Source organism: Falco rusticolus, chromosome 10, assembly GCF_015220075.1.
Source record: "Falco rusticolus isolate bFalRus1 chromosome 10, bFalRus1.pri, whole genome shotgun sequence".
Classification (NCBI taxonomy): Eukaryota; Metazoa; Chordata; class Aves; order Falconiformes; family Falconidae; genus Falco; species Falco rusticolus.
The window spans coordinates 26,554,783-26,575,710 of NC_051196.1; the positions used below are offsets into that span (position 1 = coordinate 26,554,783).

Genomic DNA, 20,928 nt, shown 5'->3' on the forward strand with positions numbered 1-20,928 from the left:
CGGCGACATGACAAATCACTGCACCCTTCACCCGGTAAGTGCCATCCAAGAACCTGATACACACAACACGGGGCCCCTGTGGGGCTGGAGACGTGCCCACAGCACAGCTGTGGTGTTTGTGGAGGTACCAGCTCCTCTGCCAGAGCTCCGGCAGCGACACCGATCCTGTGCTCCACCTGGCTAACGCAGTGCATCCAGCGGCGCAGGAGATGCTGTGCGGTGCTGCATCAACGCGTTAGAGGGATCGCACCCAGCTCTACTGCATCGTGCGAACACCCCCCCAGGGTCAGCACTGCCCAGCCAGAGTTCATCCCAAAGCAGTGTTTTGCCTAAGCCCATCTTTCCTCTAAAGACTGAGCCCTCGGTAAAGTTCTGGTGACGTGTCTGTCACCAGTCCCCATTCAGACAGCATTTGGTGGCGCCAAAATGCAGTAAAATACGCCGTTGGCCCGATTTGCTTCAGGCAAAATGCAGCAAGGTCAGAGAAGCCCCTTCCTGCAGTATGGTTTACACAGCGAAAATACCAGACAGGGTTTTCCGTGACTGAGCACATCAGCCTCAGACCAGCCATACACCACCACCTCCCCTCGCTTTAACAAGCCAGCCAGCAGGTCACCCCTGTCCTGCCCCGCACGTCTGCCCCGCGGCTCACGGTGAGCTACAGCCCAGGGAACGTTTTCACCGAGGCAAAGAGCCGCACTGGCCTGCGGTGGTCCCTGGTGGTCCCTCAGCCCCGGCAGAGCGGTTCACCAACTCACCCGTTGCCAATGTCAGCTGCCCTGGACCACCTGCAGGCACCAGCAGCCCAGCTCCAAGGGGGAAACAAAGAGAAAGGAAATCTGGGGGATCCCATTAGCTTGTGCTTAATTGTCAGCCTCCTCTTGTAAGTGCTGGGCTCACAGCTGTAGAAACTTAAGCTCCAGTTCCTCTAAAACCACCTGGGAAGGCACCTCTCTGGCTTTGTGCTGCCCCTGGCAGCAGGTCCTCTGTTACCCTGCTCCATCGCTTGTGGTTGCTCAGAGGGCAACTGGGAACCCAGAGCTTGGGAGCCCCCAGGTTTCAGTTCTCTGCTTAGACACCGAGGTGACCTTCAGCCGCTCACTGAGCCACATGCTGCTTCGTTGTCTTTGCAGGGTTGACCCAGGGTACCCCACGGCGTGGAGGACTCATGACCCAGCAGTTTTACAAAACTACGTGGGTGCCCGCCGCCCAGCGTGGGAGCGTTTCTGTTTAAAGTTGCCCAAGTGGTGCCAGAATATACTTCAAATACAGTCACCTAAATCCACTGAGGTCAGCCTATGGTGTCTGCAACTCCTTCCTGGGAGTAACTGCTGCTTTGTCACACAGAAGGGGCTGTGAAGCTGGACGCGTTGGGAATTGTGGAGCACTCGGTCAGGGTGGCCACAGAGGCAGTAAGAACATCAGAGCTGCTGTACCCTGCTCGCTTCAGGCTGCACAGCGACTGAGAGGAGTGGCAGCTGCAGAGACCAAATTCCAGCTTTGCTGCTCAACACGCACCTATTGCTGTTTGGTAACTCCCCCACTCATTACTTTCTGGCACTGCGTATCTGCTACTTCTACGGCAGTTTGGGCATCTCCTCTGTTGTAGGTTGCCTCCAGGTCTCATACCAAGGTACTTCAGGGCAAATCCTGCAGCAGAAGATCAAATTGCCCAGCACCCAAGTAGGTACATGAATCCAGCTGGTCGAACTGGGTTTTGAGGGAATTAAAATTCTGCTCATTAGGGGGTTAAGAAACACTGTGAACTTAATGGGAATGATGTGCAAGCTCTGTGAAAGGCAGGAGAGACTCATTTATTTGGTAAATACAGCTCACCAATCCCTGTCTTGTGTAGGTCCTAAACTTCTGCTTTAGAGAATACACCTCTTATCTAAACAGAAGGAAATAATGTACATCAGGAATAGCAAGAGATTTTATTATGGAATTGGGGGAAAAAAAAAAAAAAAAAAGCCCTTGATTTTTATTTTGTATCTCTGAACCAGAGGAAGCACCAGTCCTTTTTACGATTACATGTTGGATTGATTTATTTTACTCTGTTTAAGCAAACTTAAGCTGGTTTTCAGGTTTTTATTTCCTAAATATTCATCCTGTTTGCTTTTCAGGTATTTCATGTTATAGTTCCTTAATTTTAGGTATTTTGTTTTTAAAGATGACTTCTATTAAGTGCCTTCCAAATTAAATTCAGCAGAATGATATGCTTTGAGACACAGCAGAATTGGATATTATAGTCAGTCATCAAAATCTAATTTCTCCTTTATCTGGGCTTGCTGCATCCAGCGAATAACATTAGAGTTTAGCCATATGCCACAAAACTGCAGGCCATCTTTTAGGTAAAAATCTGCCTCATTTTGGCAAACCCCTAAATTTCAAAATTAGAATTTATTAATCTGAAGAGTGTTTCTACTGGATGGAGATTGAAGACTTGACTTCAGAGCGCAGGAGTTAGAACATTTTGCCATTAGCTCCAGTGGTCAGACTGAACCCCTAATGAAAATAACTCTTCATCAACACACTTCCCACAACAGTTTTTGGTACCAGATAACACTTTATACTGAGTGCCTAGAACGACCAAAGGCAGAACTCATTTATACGTAGATCTCTTAAAACTATGATCAAGTGGACCAGGGAACCAGAACAGCAAGGGAAGAGCAGATATAGGAAGTAATGAAGTTCCGGGGTTTTCTTATAAAAAAAAGAAAAGTTACATTCTGTCTAAGAATCAAATATAGCCAACAAAACCAGAATGAAAAATGTTTCTTCTCCCTTCTGCGTTAAGCTTTCCATGAAGTCTTTAATCAAAAAGACTCATGCCTAGACCAGATGTGTACCTCATTATTGGAACTCCATCTAAAACCTAGCACCAGTTCTCTCCAGAGATCACCTCCGACACAGGGAAAGGTGTAATCCATCACAACTCAGCTTGACTGTATCTGCAAAGCAGCCAAAAGTGTGTGCTGGGTGGGATTTTTCACCATCACCACTCTGGTTGAGCCAAGAAATGTTTCCAAAGGCTGACGCTTGAACCGCCAGGCAGGGACCAGCACTGACTAAAACCTGGTCACTCTGCTCCCAGCTCTGCTGCTGACATCAAATAAATTGGGGCAAGTCATCTCCTGTGAGTGGCCAAGCCAAACTAGTGCTTGTAAGCTCCTTGTGACTGCCTTACACAGAAACTAATACCACGCACCCCTGACTGCTGTTGAATCAAACTACGTGAATCAGCACAACACAACTGCCCCAAACCATTCGGTGTAAGCTGTGACTCTGTTAGGTCTGTTTTCAGATGTACAAGTACTGAGAAAAGGAACTTGAAGAGTAACGATGTCACGCACAAACTTCTGGAGCACTCTGTGTTCTCAGAAACATAAACACCACCATGAAACGTCACATGGGATATGTAAGCTGCTTTAATAATAAATTCATTAAGTGGCAAGAAGCCACTCTGTAAACCAATTTTACTCAATCACAGTCCCTCTATTTTTTTTCCTCATTTAACATGAATACATTCTGTAATTTGTATGTGAAAGATTTACATAGAGATATATTCTGGACCACTCTTGCCGATTTTACTGGTCAGAAAAACATTAAACATGCGGAAACAGCACCTTATTAAAACTATAGGCCTTTTCTCATTACATCTCCTTTGCTGCTAAGCTAAATTGTCACTGAATAAGCCAAGTCTACAGAGGTTTTTTTCCTTGTCCTGTGTTCTGAGATGTAGTGGGGCCTTGCAGAAACATCTGACGAAACCTCACATATAATAAGTAATTCAGAAGGCTTTGTAAGCAATAGCTGCAGTTGCTTCTTCAGACTAGAGAGAGCTTCTCATGCATTAATGCACTTAGTTAGGTTTTGTGAGGAGCTGAGGAGTATGTGCCCTCTTCCTGATACAGTTAGTTGAGCCTGGACTCTGCACCACTGATATTGTTCAGCAACTGTGTGCACCAATAATTTAAAAAAAAAAAAACAACCAAACATTAAATCCGGCTGTTTTTATCAGAAACAAGTAATAAATCTTATAATGATAGTAAAAAAAATGGCAATTTCTGATGTGTGACATTTTCATTGCTTGAGAATGAATCAGTGCAAAGTGAGGTAACCCATGCACCCCGTCACTTAGGGCTGGGGGCGCATTAAACCAGGCGCCGCCTTTTGGAGTCTCTCTCCATGTCTTCAGTGGGAGAGTCTCCATTGCACCCAAGAGGAGACACCATGTTTAGTAAAGGGTCTTCAGACGCCCCTCCAAACAGGGACAGCAACAAAGCCACGCCATAGCCAGTAGCTCGTTCACCCTGGAAAAAAAAAAACACACAACACAAAACCACACAACAGTTCACAATTCAGATTGTATAATCTGAACCTAATTTTAATTTACCTACTCACTCAAGAAGAGCAGTGATGGCACACGGCCACAGAAAATACTCAGGGTCTTGGGCAAGCCTGCTCAGCTTGTGCTTCTGTATCCTTACGGCCACTGGAATCTGTCCCAGCCAGGTTAAACCAACATATCAGTCGATTCTCACAAGAACAGAGCTCACACTGACTCGAGCATGGATTTATGCTAGCACTGTTCAGGGCAGGGAACGTTCCGTCTAGCATGAGAATGGATTTGGAGTATAAGCTGGGCAAGTTGGGTTTAAAAAAAGAAGGGGCAGTGGGGGAGAAGTAAATTGGCTTGTATTTTAGAAAAAAGAATATACACAAATCCCATCAAAGGGTGGAAGCAAACGTTTTCTGTGCTGCAGGTCAGCAGGCAGGATGATTGACTCTAGTCAATCGTTTTAAAACAATATGGGTGAAAATGGATTATTGCCATGAACAGAAAGCAGGCAAGCTGTTGAAATTAATAATGATAAAGATATTGCCAATTAAAGTGACCATTAGTCTATTTTAAAACCAAGATGGAAAACATGAACAGATGAAGCTACCAAAACAAAGACATTCCTAACACAGATGAAGAGTCAACGCTTTTCAGAAGAACTCTTCTCCACCTTATTCTCTTGCTTTGAATGCAGAGTATCTGCAGGCACAAGCAGGTTCCGTTACGCAGCCCGCTTGCCCAGGGAGGAGTCAGAAGTTGTATGAACATACTCACTGCGTGAACAGGTGCAGCAATGTCTATATGGACCCAGACTCCTGGCCAGTCAAAGCCAATGTGAGAAGCAATAAAGAGCCCAGCACAGGAGCTTGGAGTATTGTCTCGGTCCTGCAGAAGTAATAAAAATACAGTCAGTCTTGCAAGAAAAGAGAATGTCAATGTTTTATCCTTATCTACAGAAAAGACAGTTGCCTAAATCTAGCTTAAAGCTTAATGATGGCCCTAAACCAGAGTCTTGCAAACCAGCTATACTGTAAATCCTTTGAATTAATCCCTGGTAGCAGTCTGGCCCTGCTCAACTCCTCTTCTGCCCAAGCTGCTTTCTGTAGCTTTTTTTGGAACTTAACCGGACATTGTAACTCTCAAGCGTAGCACAAGTAGCTGCAGTAATTCCCAATGCCTCTATCCCCAGTTTCCTGGTTTCTGCATTCCCAGTTACTGTCTCTGCTGGTTATGTATGATCTGAGGAATACCCATCTTTACCTCTTAAATGGTGCCCACCCAGAAATTTAGCATTCATCTTAAGGCCATGCTTAAGAGGCAAGCAGCCCAAAGATACCTTTGCAGCAGACCACCCTGTTTAAAATTGACACTAAATACCAGGGCAGTGACACAGCCTGCAAAATCCCCAGGTGAAAGACCCTGAAGACTGTAATTATATGGTCCATTTCTAAAAGATCACAACCCACATGAAGTGCTTTCAGCCAGCTATCAACAGATCAGCACATTACATAGAAAACACATGCTTTTTTGTAAAAAATGAAATTTAGAAGGAAAAAAGATATCTCACTGCCACAGAGTTCTTCATATCAGCTACAGCAGAGGTAAATTCACTGAAGTGGAGCTCAGGGCAATACACAAGAGGATGGACCAAGTCTCCACAGTTCCTGCCAGCTTTAACACAAGCCTTTTCCCACTCTTCATTATTGGTAAGGACAGCAGCATGATACTTTCCTGTAGCAATTCCCTAGTGAGAGACAAGACAAAATCAGGAAGGAGTCACCTTAACTGTGCTGGGCAGGATAATTCTGCATTATTACCTCTCAGCATTAACAGCTGCTTTCCATCTAACAAAACCAGCAAGAAAAAAAAAAAAAGACTCAAAATCACTCCACAAGAAGTTAGTGTTACAAATGTTGACAAAGACATTGTAGGTACTGCTGAATCTTTTAAAATTTCTGAAGATTTATTCTGCAGTGAAATAGTCTGCATTTGCTTGGCCCATTCATACACTGGCAAGACAAATATACTTCTTTGCTGTTACTGAGCAAGCAAATTATATCACTTTACAATTATTTATCTTAGACATAAAATTAAATCAGCAACAAATTATAAATAAAACATCTAACACACACACAGAGGATACCACAGCAATGTGTGTCAATCACACAATGTAACATCCTCATTCACTGGAAAGGTTGCTTCCTTCCAATATACAAAACCCAAAAGTCACCATCATACCAGTTTTCCAGTAGGACAATGATGGGAAGCTTTCAAACAATTGACGTTTACACCAATGTATGCAAAATACACACTTCCAAAATTTGCCACCATTTCTCCTCCTGATATAAAGACCAATTCATTTTCTAGAAAATTAAACCACAAGAATCACTGCTTGTCAATAGAACTTTTCTATAAAACAGATTTCAAAAACTAATAGCATTAAATTCGTACCCTTGTATCACCCTCTGTATGACTTCCAAGGTAAGCTATTTTATGGAGAAGAAAATCCCTGATCACTATCAGCGAATCAGTTCTGCTAATCATAGAGCTACTGAATTGCAAACATCGAGCTCTGGATCGCTTACATCAGCTGCTAATACCATCAGAAGAATACCATTTTTTCTTTAAGTATACAAAAGCAAAAAGGTTGCATAAACACCCCAAAAACCTGCTTGAGTAATGCAGATATAAATGTAACACACTCAAAGCACGTCACATGCACAGAGGATGGATTACAGTTTACTGGGGCTGCTGTTGGCAACTTTCTCTTACACAAGCTTAGGAAGCCACCATCCAGCACAACAGTTCACAGTACCTACTTTCCCCCCAAAGACTAGCAGGACAAAGGCACAGAGGTGTGTAATGTGCAGACAGTTGAAGGATTCACCCCATCTGCTAGCAGTTCTGCATCAGTACCTGAGCTCCAGTAAGAGTGGCCATATCAAGAATGATATCAGCTCCAAGATCTTTGCACGCGTAAGCTACTCCATCAGCCAGTATCAGTCTACCTTCTGCATCAGTGTTATTGATTTCCACAGTTCTAGGAAGAAGAGAGGGCATTTAATACACTGCTGTACTTCACGCTGGAAGTTAAGACTCATCTGCCTGGACTAGAACAGTGGATGAGGAAGCAGACTCAAACCCAGCGTGCTTCCTTACTTGACTCTGCAAGTCTGCACGGCTGCTTGTACCCAGCTGCAAGCATCCAGAGCGAGCACAGATAGAAAAGGGTTGTAACAGTACTGTCCTCACAGCTGGGTCTGCTTGTTGGGGCTCTGTAATGCCTAGCACGTTGAGCTGGGATTTTACAAATTATTACCATACAAAGAGGTAACGATACTCTGCTTAAAACAAGAAGAGATTCTTATACAACGGTAGCCTGCCTCTGCAACTGAGACAGTATAGACTACAGATGGATACAGAAAACAGGTTGTACTGGAAAAAATGCCTAAACCCCAGTGCTTTAAGAAAACTTCAGCTCATGATATATGATATGTATTTTGACGTGTGTTTACATACCTAACAGGAAACTCTAAGCACATTGAAAATTCACTACTATGGCTGTCTGAAATACTATTAATATTTAGGGAAGCTGATGAGGGACAGATTCATAATCTGCATGGTACCCAGATGAACAGAAGCAAACACGGTGTTTCCTCTCAATGTTTCTGTGAAAAGGATAGAAACAATCTTACTTTCCAGAGTAAAGAACATGAATGTCATCAGGTCTCGTTGCACGTGGTCCAACTGCATTCTCAGCCAAACAAAAAACAGCATGAAGATTGTCTTTAAAACCCTGTAACAACCATAGCAGAGAAATGGCTTTTGATTCACATCAAGCTGATTTATTGGGACTGAAATCAATGAGGAATTCCGACTTCTTGATAGCAATGCCAATAATTACATGGGAAATCTGTGAGGAATGTCTAATATCTTGAACCTGAGGCCAAGAGCTACAGAAAGTGGGCGAGGAGGTAACATCTAATACTGGTTTTAGAGTTCTCACTGCAGCGTGAATAAAAGCCTATATGCATGTGACAGAAAAATGGGGAAGGGATCTAGAAAGACCCTGTCAATTACACAGTGATCAGTGCAATCTTCTCTCAGTGGCAAGGTACCCGAATTAAAACATCTTTTATATGAAACGTGCAGATGCAGCTGGCAGGGGTTAAGTTTAGTCAAACCTGATTCCCTGGGAAGAGCACGTTCAGCTTTTTACAGCCAGCCCTAGTCAGATCTTCACAAACACAACTCCAAAGCCCACTGAGCTCACCAGGAAACTGCCAGGCACACCAAACTCAAACCTTAAGTCACTAAGTACAGTACCCCTGTATGAAAACCAGCAGAATACATCTCCAAAGATGCACCACTTCACTCACCTAACTTTGATACAACTCTTAACGTTGACTCACTATACAGATCGCAAACAACATATCCAGACCATGTAACTCCACCTTCTGTAGCCACAAAGGAAAGATCCAAACAAAGGATGCTTTCGAAGTGACAATTACAAAGGCTTGTGAGAGAACATTACACAGCCAGTCAGGATGCTTGGGATTATTTTCCAAACCCTGTATTTTCCACTGCTTTTATTTAGTCTCCAGGAACAACAATGATACAGCTGGGGCCATTTGAGAAACGGAGATCCTTCCCATCATTTCTGCCACATTGGGGAAAAGCCTATAGTAATAGTGTAAAATGACAAAATAATAAATGCTAATATGTAGCCATTTGTGAACTGTGTATTTTCCCTAACAAAACAAAACACCAAGCCCCAGGTGAACAGATTCCACCTCTGAGTATTTTTTTGGAAAGTAACTTTGATCATGGCAATCCTGAAACATGGTGGAACTCCAATGACACAGCTCACTGCCCTTCAGCATCCAACCTGCACCACAGGTCAGATCATGCTATCAGGATCTATCTTCTCTCTTTCCATGTAAAACCAAAAATACCCACGGCCAAGAGGAATTTGGGTTGGGTTTTTTTTGTGCTGGAAGACACACAGCATTTTCAAAGGGTTTTTTTTTTCCCCTTAGCCTCCTCTCTTCTGGCATATCCCATTCTGGTTTACTTCGGTTTAAAATCAAGAGCTGATATGGTTATGGATGATATTTTAAAATGTATGATGATTTTGTTATTTATACAACAGCTGCATTGTGTAGAGGGATCCTCGGAATGGAAAGGGAGACAGCAGCATTTAACAAATAACATCGTTTCCCCCCAGCTGGGACAACTAGCTTTAAAAATGCCAAATTCCTCAGGAAACCAGGGTCAGTTTTACTGTTAATCTCTTGATAAAAGTCCCTGGCTGATGACACCTGGACTTGCTGAATCAGCTCACATTCTAAAGTCTAAAGGCAAATCAAAACCTTTCAAAATAACGGGCAGCATCTAGAAGCCATAAAGTAACTTTGCAGTTTCCAGCCCAGCCAGTGGGCAAACAGCATTGCTGATGAGACAACCTTCCACCTATGACTGCTCTTTCCAAAACAGTCCAGGCAGCAAAAATCCCACTCCATTCATCTCTAACTGGACTGTACCAAATTTTCCTCCTCCAAGCAAGAGATGTGATTAATCTACTGTCAAAAACTGAAAACCTGCTTCCAGTACCAGTTGCCTTTTCCTGTATCTCATTCTGCCTGTAGCTCTTCAGCAGCAGGATTCACTATGTTAAAATTTTGAAATCCTTCTTGATCCTGCATGTTAAGTGAGTGTTTTTCTCTCCTCCCTTGTGTTGGAAAGCTCACAACAGATGAAATGCATCTTTCTAGGAAAAAATAATTTCCTTAATTTTGCTATCCAAAGCCTTTTTAAATAACGGTATAGAACTGTTGAACAGCATGTAGGCAGATATTTTCTGAAGATGGATAACTTCTGCCCCTCTTCCCACTGAGCTTTCTATCCAACATGCATCTCCAACTTCAGTCTCTGTGACACAGCGTAGCTAATTTAAACCTCTGCCAGCTTTATATTATTAAGAGCTTTTTTTTTTAAAAAAAAAGTCTTGAAACAGGAACAACAACAAATTCTTTTCACTGCCTACCTGCATACGTCTTCTGCAGGGATTTCATTAACAGGTCTTCTTACATGATGTTTTAAAATCAAGCAGCAAATCATTCTTTTGTTTTTACATAAAAAGGCATAGGTTTCTTGTGAGGTATGACAGCTTTTTCAGGCTCAGTTTGCCCAAACATATCACTGCCAGTTTATTCGTTGTTACAATAATTGCACATGAAATGACAGATCACTTACGTTCACACCTACTGCGATTGCAAATGCAACTTCTCTCAGTGCAGATAATTACACACAAACCTACTTTGGAAACAAGGACTGAATCACCAAAAGGATGTACTGCATTCATGGCTTTCCCAGACTCTCCCAAACCACTGTCTACGTTCTAGCTCTCCTCCCTTGCAAACGCACGATCTAACCTTCTGGAGGACCTCGTTACGGAAAGTTGGCCATTTTGCCTGAGATGCAGCTCGCCAATCTGTTTTCAATTTTAAGTCTCTGCAGATAACTGTGAAGTTTACAATTTTAAGTCTCTGCAGATAACTGTGAAGTTTACCATCTTTCCACATCAAACATGCTGCTAGGGCCAAGACACAGAGCTGAACTATTGAGAAATGGGAATCTGGCACTGATCACCCCCTGGACCTTCTGTCAGATCTATGCATTAATCTTCAGCAGTAAATGTTCTTTGAACTTCGGATACTCCTTGGAGGCAATAGCTGCTCTGTCAGCAAGACTCAGTCACTGGATTTGTGGAGAGGGCAGAGTTTTATTGGCAGCAGCCACTTCTTTTCCCCAGTTCATACTGTTAAAGCACAACATGCATTTTTTTAATTCTTCATATTTCAATACCTGGCTCCCTCTCAGCTCCCCTACTACTTTCTGACCACAGCAGCAAACCTAAAAGCAGGCCCTGATGAGACTAGAGTTGCCACTTCCCCAGCAGGTTAATATTAGAACCGGCACAGGATTTGGAATATGGACAGACTTCATATCCCAGAGTCACTCATCCCGCTCTTTGCTAAGGTGACAAAAGCCGCCTCAAATCCTGCAGCTTAAACAAAATCAGCACTGGATAACTCAAGTATAAATCTGATTCAAGGAACTAGAAACCACTCAGTCCACAGAACAAACCCTGAAATTCAAGAAGGAGTCTTAAAAAAAAAAAAAGCACTCAAGGAATTTCTCACAATTCTCAAGATCCTGGTAAAGATTTGAAATATTTTCCTGGAACAGCAGAAAAAGCAGAGCAGCGCAAGGTCACTAATAGCAGTGGTAGGTCAGAACTTCAGGATTAGACTGGCCCCCATATCTGGGAATATATCCAAAAGCCAGACTGCTCCTTGGCAATGCTGGGATACATGATATCAATTAACACATTTTACTTACTTGCTTTACAGTGGCTTTGAAGGCACCCAAAATAGCAGCTGCTCCACCACAGTCTCGCTTCATTCCAGGCATAGTAGTCTGTTTAAACAGGACCATAGAATTATTTTTTTTCTTTTTTTAAAGAGAATTTCACAGTAACGCCTGCTAAATAAAACTAGCATTTCTGATGCTTCTGTAACTCTGGTTTTGACAAGTCCTCCACCATAACAGAAAGACAGAACACATGCATCTGCTTCTTGGTGAATCTTGCCTTAGAACTGGAAAATACCAAACCTCTGCTGTTAATTTGTTAGAAAAGAAAAAAGGTTGTTCACAAGATCCGCACTGAGGCCAACCCTAATTTCTAATTCTGGAGATAGATCCAATACCCATTTAACAACTTTGTTTTGAGCATTCTCCTAACAGTGTGCAACGCTTAAAGGGCAAAACATCAGGTAGCTCTTTAACTGCTCTGTAAAGCATTCCTTGAATCCTATTTGGTACTCTCTCCTGATAGTTTGTGTCCATATGGATGACAGTAGATCAAGTGTCTACTCAAATAAATATACTTGGTTTCCTATAGACATTAACTGAATACTTTCCATCAGAAAACAACATGGTAAGCCAAGGCAGCAGAAGAACAAGTGTTTATGTACCTTTCCCTTAATGCTGAGTCCTCCAGTGTCGTACACAATACCTTTGCCCACCCATGCAATGGTCTGTGTAGCACCATCTGGAGTGTGACTGAGAACTGCTAGGGCTGGAGGATGCAGAGCTGCCTTGCCAACTCCATAGATACCTGGAAAACACAGAATTAAACCACTCCTGGGGAAAAAAGACTGCGGGGAGAAATCTGTGGCTATTTTCTGTCAAACATCTCAGTTTATGGACAATAAAACTGTTTAAAAATGTGCAAGTAAAACATTACAACAGAGAAGGCAAAACATTCCAATTAACTGCTAGGAAAAAAGCTGAATTTTCAACAAGATATACCTCCAAAGCCTCTCTCTTTCAGCTCCTCATCTCGAATAATGGTAGGAGTAATCCCAAGATCCTTGCCAACTTTTCTGATTTCCTTAATCATGAAAACAAAAAGGACATTGTCAGCCAGGCATCAGAAAGACGCATTTGTGTCTTTCCACACATATGGGCACCCACTTAAGGGTTTTGCGTGATTTTTGCACGCATACACATACACGCGTGCACAATTTTAGGAGTGGTACTGGTTTTCCAATAGCCTGATTCCACTGAGACATCCTTGACTTACTACGGCATGAAATACAACGTTGACCTTTAAGCTCAGCCAGTAAAAGACATCTTCAGAGGCAAAGGCCAGCTGTTCACTCTATTGGATCATGATGCAATAGGACAGGAACATTTTCATTCTCAATAGCTTTCCAGATTTTCATGATGAAACTTATGTGGAAACATGTCAACTTCTGTCCCATAATTTCAGAAACTCTTATCACCATCAGGCTTAAGACAACACTAGCACTGGCAAAGGAGACAGTGTCATGACCTAATCTCACTCCCAGTGCCTTACCCCAAAGCTGCACATTCTGCCTGCTTTCAACTTAGCAAAGTTCTACGAAATATTAAAGGCCAAAGAAATAGCCCCAGCATCCTTGGACAGGTTCTTTGATGTGTTTCCCACTGCTGACATACAGGTTTTGCTAAGAGATAGCAATACTACCTCTTGATTACTGTAGTCTAGACTTCCAATTAGTAACCCTTACTCATCAGGTGTAATACCTACCTCCAGGAAGTTATCTGTGTTCATCTCATTGCATGGGGTGTCCACAATTCGAGCAGCCAGCCTGACTCCTTCTGTAGCACTTGCCAGACACTATGAAAAGAAGTGAGGACACATGAGAACTGGCCTTGGTTTGGCTGGTTTTCTGCATAGCTTCACATTTAGTCCTGTGCAGCCTACACCAGACACGTGGTTCCTCTGGAGCACATTAATGCTTCACTGCAACTGATCACAGGCAGTTGTACAGTATTAAATAATGTCAGCCAAGCTAACCACCAGTTTTTGTATGTGTTAAGTTATTTTTCCCTGTGCTCTAATTTCTAAGCAACTGTATGCCTTCCCACAGTGAACTAATACTGCAAGATTAGTAGCCTTCACTATCAAAGGGAGACCAAGGCTGCCATGCAAGGTGGAGGGAAGATAAGAGGAAGTAAGTTCAGGAAGTCACAATGAGCTGGCAGGCTGCTCGGGCTGGAAACCTGCAGGGATTTTATAATGTACAACATGGGAAATTGCAGAGTTTATATATATGGCAGGCAGAGTGGCTGAACGCAATAAAGATTACTGCCGTAAGATGTTCTATATGGCAGGCCCATGGGGAACGTGGACTACTTCAGATTTGTGTCAAGCACACATGCATCTGTTTCCTCACTCCTGCGGCAAACTGGACTGACCCTCATCTGGACTGAGTAAAAACCCATCTAAGCACGAGTGGACAGAAAACATGGTCGACAGTGAGCATGCCGAGGCTGTTTCCTTAAAGAAGGATCCTCCTGGCAAAAAGGACCAGGGCACCAGACACTAAGCTTCAACTTTTAACTCCTGTAAATCAACAACTTGAAACAAAAAGAGTAGGTGGAACGAAACTTCGTTCACACTTTCCAGTAGCCACTGGAGACCACACACAGCAAAAGGGTGAGTCAAGACGGGATTCAAAGGAATCAGATGTGTTGGACAGTCATTCGTGAGGAGGTATCTGAAGTTTGGCTTGGCCAGCCTGGCCAAAGGACTCTATACATTCTGTATCCCAGCAGACTCATAAACCTTGGCTTACTTTGGAATGGTGCCAAAATTACTTTTGATTGCTTTGCTTCCCCTAAAGGGATAAGGACCTCCTCAGGAGCCAAGCTAGACTTGAACTGATTCACCGCTAAGGCCATGCAGGTACATGGAGGTGCTCTAAACCCAAAGGTCAAGTCTAAGGGAAACAATTATGACTTACAGAAATAAGCTGTGCCTGCATTTGGCTTCCAGGGTACTCAAGGCAACCAAGACAATGGCAGCCTTTAATAAGGGCCTTGTAAAGCTATGACAATCCCTACTAGTCCTCACCATAAAGTATCCTGGACAAAGCAGTAGGTGCAAAATGCAACAACGTGCCAAGGGAGAATTTTAACTAAAGAAAAACCTACCACGTCTCTTCCATGCTCTACATTACCTGTCTGGTGCTGGTTGAATTTAAAGGGTGAAAACTTAGCTCGGAGGAAGCCAGTAATAGTTTTGGCACTGACATCAAGGGGAAGAAGAGGAGGTAGAAATAATTTCAGATTTGCGTTTAAGTTATAAATAACCCAAGTAGTTTGGAATCTACCTATCTGAAGGAACTATATTTGACACCAGTTATGTTTTTTCTGATTTGGGGTATGGAAAAATTGAGCGATCAACTGTTGTACTTAGAGCATTTCTGTCTTTGTCACTTTCCTGAAAACTGGTCTGGCATCATTTGCTGTGGTCAAATCAGTGCAGAGTAAGAACAAAGTACGGAGGAAAAGACACTGAAAGAAAAAACCCCAGACCCCTAAAGCTACAATTATGTGAATTTCAGATGCAGCAACACCATATCCTTAGTTAAATCCATTGCCAAAATTTGTAAGGGAATTTTTTAATCTCACTGACTCATCATTGTAGCACATAACCTGGAGCAGCGAACAGAAAGTTGCTCAAAGGCTTAAGTGCAAACCTGGGATGGCTTTTACGTTAGGATCTTGAGGAGGAATAACCTAGCATAGTAAAAGGTACTTGATGTGGCATTTCCTCTCTGCAACAGTCAGGTGCAAGGGAAACAGACTTTGATTATCTACTATTGAAAGATGACTTATGACATATTTAACTGTTACGTATAGCTCATATCCAAGCTGTATTGCTTCTTAGGGTCATGTTTTTGGCTACAGCTCTGCCAGAAACACTCAGCCAAAGAGGTACATCAAACAGAAACAGCAGAGGCCACATGTGATCCCTGAATAAGCAACTTTTAATGACTTCACTGTGATATTCACCTGCACAGCCATATACAGATTGTGCCTGGGTAAAAGAAAGTGAGAAGCCTACACAGGGAAGGCAATGTAATATTACAGGCTAAAAGTACACTACTTGCACCTATGCTAAATATGAGAAAGGAAACATTTTCTTTGTGCTATCTGTTTGGTGTTTCCCACCCCTGAAATCTAAATTCTGAGTAACACCTTCAGTCTTTGCTGCAGTAGTATGCTTGGTATTTCCACTCCCAGGTGCTGTGAACTGATCAACTTCAGGGAACTCTGGCCTAGGATAATTTATTACTTCAGATACAATACCTATTTCATATGTAACCAGAGACAGATGTATTTGTGCATGCAACAATTCGAAGAAAAAAATATTTCAGGGAATAAACCGATGATGGAAATAAAACAAAATCTTACTTTAAGCGTTGCCACTTCTATTGGTCCATTGTTTTGTCCAACCAGAAAAAACTCTACTGTTACAGTCTTCTTCTCTGTGCTTCTTGATGCACTGGACCGATGTGTGAACAACGGGAAAGCCCTGGCCAATGCACAAGCAGAAGCGAAGACTTCAGACCGCTCACAGACCATCTGAAACACCAACCAGATGACAAAACAGACATCATTAGGGGTGTGAAAGACTACATTGAAAGGGATCTGTAATCTGTGATATTATTGGTGAAGTGGGGGGAGGATGACTGTTGTCTGAATCAAGACATACATCATGTTTTGCATGGATGGAGTGGTAGTATGAACAGTACCACATTGACCTGGTTCAGTTCATTTCCCATACAGAAATTAATTACACTGCTGGTCTTGACCATGGGTATTAGTACATCCTTACAAGGGAGCTGGACTGCTTTAATTATACTACTGCAATTAACACAGGTTAGCCTACAGATCAAGACATAAGAAAAAAAAAAAAAAAGCAAAGCACGGGAACCACTAGTATGTGTTCCAAAGAAATGAAACAAAGAGAGACATGATATGAGAACGTGGCCAATATTAACCCAAAAGCTTTTAACATGCAGAGTATTTTTCTGAAGTTCATTACAGAAACTACCAATGGAAAGCAGCTTTAGATAAACATTTTCAAAGTTAACCATAAAGGGAAAAAATTAAGTAGAGTTATTACTTTTACAAATAAGCTTTCCAAGTGAAGACCATAATTAGATTTTATTACTGACACTGATTATATGAGTCTTCTCTAACAACCTAGAAAGCTGGAGAAGCCATAGAAACATGTAACAAATTCATCAGGCTCATACAGAAGATGACCAAAGCAGTCCAAGAGCTTGTCCTGCAAAAGGACTCACATTGGAGCACGTTTGCATCAAGACTTGTAAAACTCACTGAATAGCACAAATGAGGCACCTTACATGGGTTATGCAATATAGACACAGCACCCTGCACGCAGGCTACGTCAGTCTTCTAAAGCATGTGCTGATGTCATAAATCCTAGCGCAAAAAAAGCCACTATCTAGCCACAGCCCTTTTGCATGGACGTTTGTAGTTGAAGACATTCTATACATATCCAACCTTAATTCCCTCCAACTGCTTGAGCATGCATAAGCTATTACAGTTCGGTCTTGTTTACGCGTCAGTGCAAAACCACTTATAAGTGTCAGTATAATTATATCGGCAAAACTTGCCCACCTCCAGTCTCCTTGGATACCACTAAGATCTGAAAAGTCGAGAAAATACTTGACTAGACATTCCAGCAGAGACATTTTCAAGCAGCCACTTACAACAATACATCTGTTGATGCCTCCTGGAAGGCAGTTTCTAACCAGGCGGGTGATGAACTGCGCCGCAGATGGGCTGTTGTGCCGGCTGACCCTGGAAGGCAAAGCGGCCACAGTGGCGTAATTCAGGTAGAGAGGGCAGCTGTCGGTGGGGTTTGGGTTCAGGGTGCCTAAGGCAGCCTGCCAGATCTGGGGAGGAAAGAAGAATTTAAAGACAAAGAACTCCATCAGACTTTTCTTCCCATCTCATTCCCACTACGTTTTGGCACTCTAATTACGGGGTTTTAGGTATCAGAAACAAAGAAACTGTGCCCCCAATTTTAGAAGCAATAACGTCTAGCGAAGGGAAACAGGGAAGATGACAAACCTGTTTATTAACCAGAAAATGCAAACGTGCTTCCCATTACAAGCATCTCTTTTGAGCTGTATTAATTAAAATTAATTTCACACCATTTAGTGCAAAGCTGCTTCAGAGCTTTTTTTTGAAGTTGAGAACGTTTTCCTACGGATAAATAGATGGCCCTGATCTACTGGTCCTCAGTTCGTTTCACGTAGCCATTTAATTAAAAACAAACAGAACGACACGAAGGCTAAATATTGTCCCAAGAGACCCGGGAGCCCGGCAAACACCCCCGCCGGAGCCCCAGCGGCCCGCGGCGCCCCGCTCGCCACCTAGCCCCGGGGAAGGCGCGGGTCGGTAATGTCGGTAATTGCGCTAATTGCGGGCGGACCCCCGCGGAGGGTGAAGCCCCCTCCGGCGCCGCGGCGGGCACGGGGCGGCAGCGCCTCACCCGCGGGCGGGGACGGGCCGCAGCAACAGGCTCCCGCCGGCCCGCGCAGCGGGGGGTGCCAGCCCGCCTCCCTTTTATCTCTCCGTTAAGGGCCGCTCCGAGGGGGTCTCGGCCGGCTGCGGGGGGCCGTGCCACGGGCCCGGCAGGCTCCGTCCCCGCCGGCCGCAGGCCCGACGCCGCGCAGGCACCGCAGGCCCGGCGAGCCCCCGCCTCCCCCGTACCGCGAGGCCGCTGGGGGCCGGGGCGGGGAGACGCGGCCTCGGGGGGGCTGGGGGCGGCGCCGGGGCCGCGCTCCCCCCGCCGACCCCCCCACCCCCCCGCGGCAGGGCCGCCGCCGCCTCAGGGGGAGTGCGCGGGACCCCGCGCCCCCGCCGCGGCCCGGCCTCACCTCCTCGGTGACCCGCGGCTGCAGCTTGCCCCGCAGCTGGGCCCAGGGCAGGCGGTGCAGGTTGTGGAGCTGGCCCAGGACGAGCAGCGGGCGGCTCTGCGGGTCCGCCTCGCCGGCGCTGGCCTGGAACTGCAGCTGCACGTTCGCCATCTTCCTGCCCCCGGCCCGGCACGGCCCGGCTCGGCTCGGCCCGGCTCGGCTCGGCCCGGCCCGCCCGCACGGCTCCGCCCCGCCCCGCCGCCCGGCGCCGGCTCGGCGGGGCGGGCACCACGGCGGGGCGGGCACCACGGCGGGGCGGGGCGGGCGCTGCAGGCGGCACCGCGCCGGGCGGGGCGCGGGACCCGGATGGGACACGGATGCGGCGGCGGGCGCGGGTCGGGGGCGCGGGGCCCTTCCCGGGCATAGCGCGGCGTGCTGGGGAACAGCCTTGTGCCGCGCCGCTGCGCTCGGCCCGGGAGCGCACGGGCAGGCCGGGGGGCTCCCGGGGCGGGGGAGGGCGCGCGCAGTGCGGGACCCCGGCCCCGCTCACGGTCGGAGCCGCGCTGCGCCCCTGCCCGCCTTCCCCCGGCGGTGCCCTCAGCATGGAACCGCCACATTTCGAAAGCGAGAAGCTACGTAGGGATAAAAATGGAAAAAAGCTGAATTCCTCTTCTCCTGAAAGTAAATGCGGGATAAACCATAGACCTGAAAATACCCCAGAGGGAGCAAACCGCTGGAACGAGCTCTGCGGTACAGCACGGGGATTCACTGAACAGAAACAATGTTCCCAAACACCAGCTTTGATAGTAAATGTAAATATAATCGGGTATTTATCTTCATCTTCCGTTCTCCCAGCACCTCCTACTAACGTGAGGTCAGTAAGGAACTGATCCCCGGTAACCGGCAGCTAGGAAAGCCTCAGCATCAGAAAGGGTGCGCGTCCGCTTACACTGGGACAGCAAATGCTGCTGCGTGTAATGGAAACGTATCTAAAAAGAAAAAAAAAAAAATGAATGCCACAGAAAACACTTCCTTGGAGTAAGGTCTTACTCAGTCTCTGAAGGGACATTATAGAAACTTTATTGCCTGCTACATTGAAAATAACCTTGAATGAAAGATCTAGGAAAATCTGTTGCAGAGGTCAGTCGTGCATCCCCCCAGCCTGGAGGGGGTAACTCAACAGGCTCCAGCTGCTGTGAGTCTCTTTGCTGAGCCACAGAACATAAAGCATTTAGGGGTTCAATGTTACTCCAATATACATGGACAGCATGGGAGGTATGAAAGACAGTAACACACAGCAATTCTCTCAGGACTGAGACATTCCCAAAATTCTACCAGCAGTAAGTTCCTAGTCACCAAGTACAAGTGCTGCTATTACTGCTACTGCAAGAGCATCAATACAGTGCTCTCCCCAGATCCATGTTAAATGAAAGGTAAACAAAGCAGTAGGAAATACTCGCCTAACCCTCGATCCTTCCTTCATTATAGTTAAGGGTCCTAGTCAAGATAACAGACTGAGTGGGAAAATCAATCCTATCTGCAGCACCGAAACTTCCAATACGCCTTCCACCAACAGCAGCTGCAAACATTGCTGCTTGTAGGAGCCCCAGTGGAAGCTGCAGTACGGACCAGCCTTCCATGGCCACTCCAGTCACTGATCCTCCAAAACATAATCTTACATAATCCATCATAATGAATACGCAAAATCATAATGGGTTCCCTGTTGTAATAAAATTTATCTAGGAAGACTCCTGGGGTTGTTGGTTTTTTTTGTTTCATATTGTTTTGGTTTTTTTAGAAAGTAAACATATTTTTCCCCCCCAAATGTCACCTATCTAAGAACTTACATTTTGCAGGCTGTACCAAAAGCAAGGTTTCCAGGGATTTAAGAAAAGGAGGTAAGACTCCTTCGTCTCATGGCGTTTCATAAAATCAAACCTTAAATCAACACAACCTAGGCAGACAGTGAACACTGCATCAATTATATTCAGATTTTTAGCACATTCCAAAAATCACCAAGCAAGAAACTAATTCTTCTGTTTTACTTGTCAGTACCTAGAGAAGTCTTGCGGTAGAAATAAATTTCCTATTACAGTGTGCTTTTAATACCGTCATTTTCACGTATCAGTAGAATTAACTTTTGTTAACAAGGAGCAGCAGCTGATGTTTGCACACTTGCATGCATTTTAATGGAGAGGTTCTGTACAAGCCAACAGCTTTATAGGTCATTCCCACCAAGTGAGGAGCCACAGATTTTTGGGAGCTGCTCTGCCAATGCCGTTCTGTTCC

At 44.8% G+C, this 20,928-nt stretch overlaps 1 protein-coding gene across 1 annotated transcript; it reads right to left on the bottom strand.

Annotated features, from left to right (window-relative positions):
• Nucleotides 1–3,410: 3,410 nt before the first annotated feature.
• On the bottom strand, nucleotides 3,411–18,872 carry NPEPL1 (aminopeptidase like 1). Its single transcript, XM_037402476.1, has 12 exons — nucleotides 18,661–18,872; nucleotides 17,485–17,670; nucleotides 16,157–16,327; nucleotides 13,482–13,571; nucleotides 12,719–12,800; nucleotides 12,382–12,524; nucleotides 11,747–11,824; nucleotides 8,038–8,138; nucleotides 7,259–7,382; nucleotides 5,910–6,086; nucleotides 5,117–5,227; nucleotides 3,411–4,313 (listed from the first exon to the last, which is right to left on the bottom strand). The coding sequence occupies exons 1-12, from the start codon at nucleotides 18,808–18,810 to the stop codon at nucleotides 4,155–4,157; spliced, it is 1,572 nt and encodes a 523-aa protein (XP_037258373.1). The 5' UTR covers nucleotides 18,811–18,872; the 3' UTR covers nucleotides 3,411–4,154.
• Nucleotides 18,873–20,928: the final 2,056 nt, after the last annotated feature.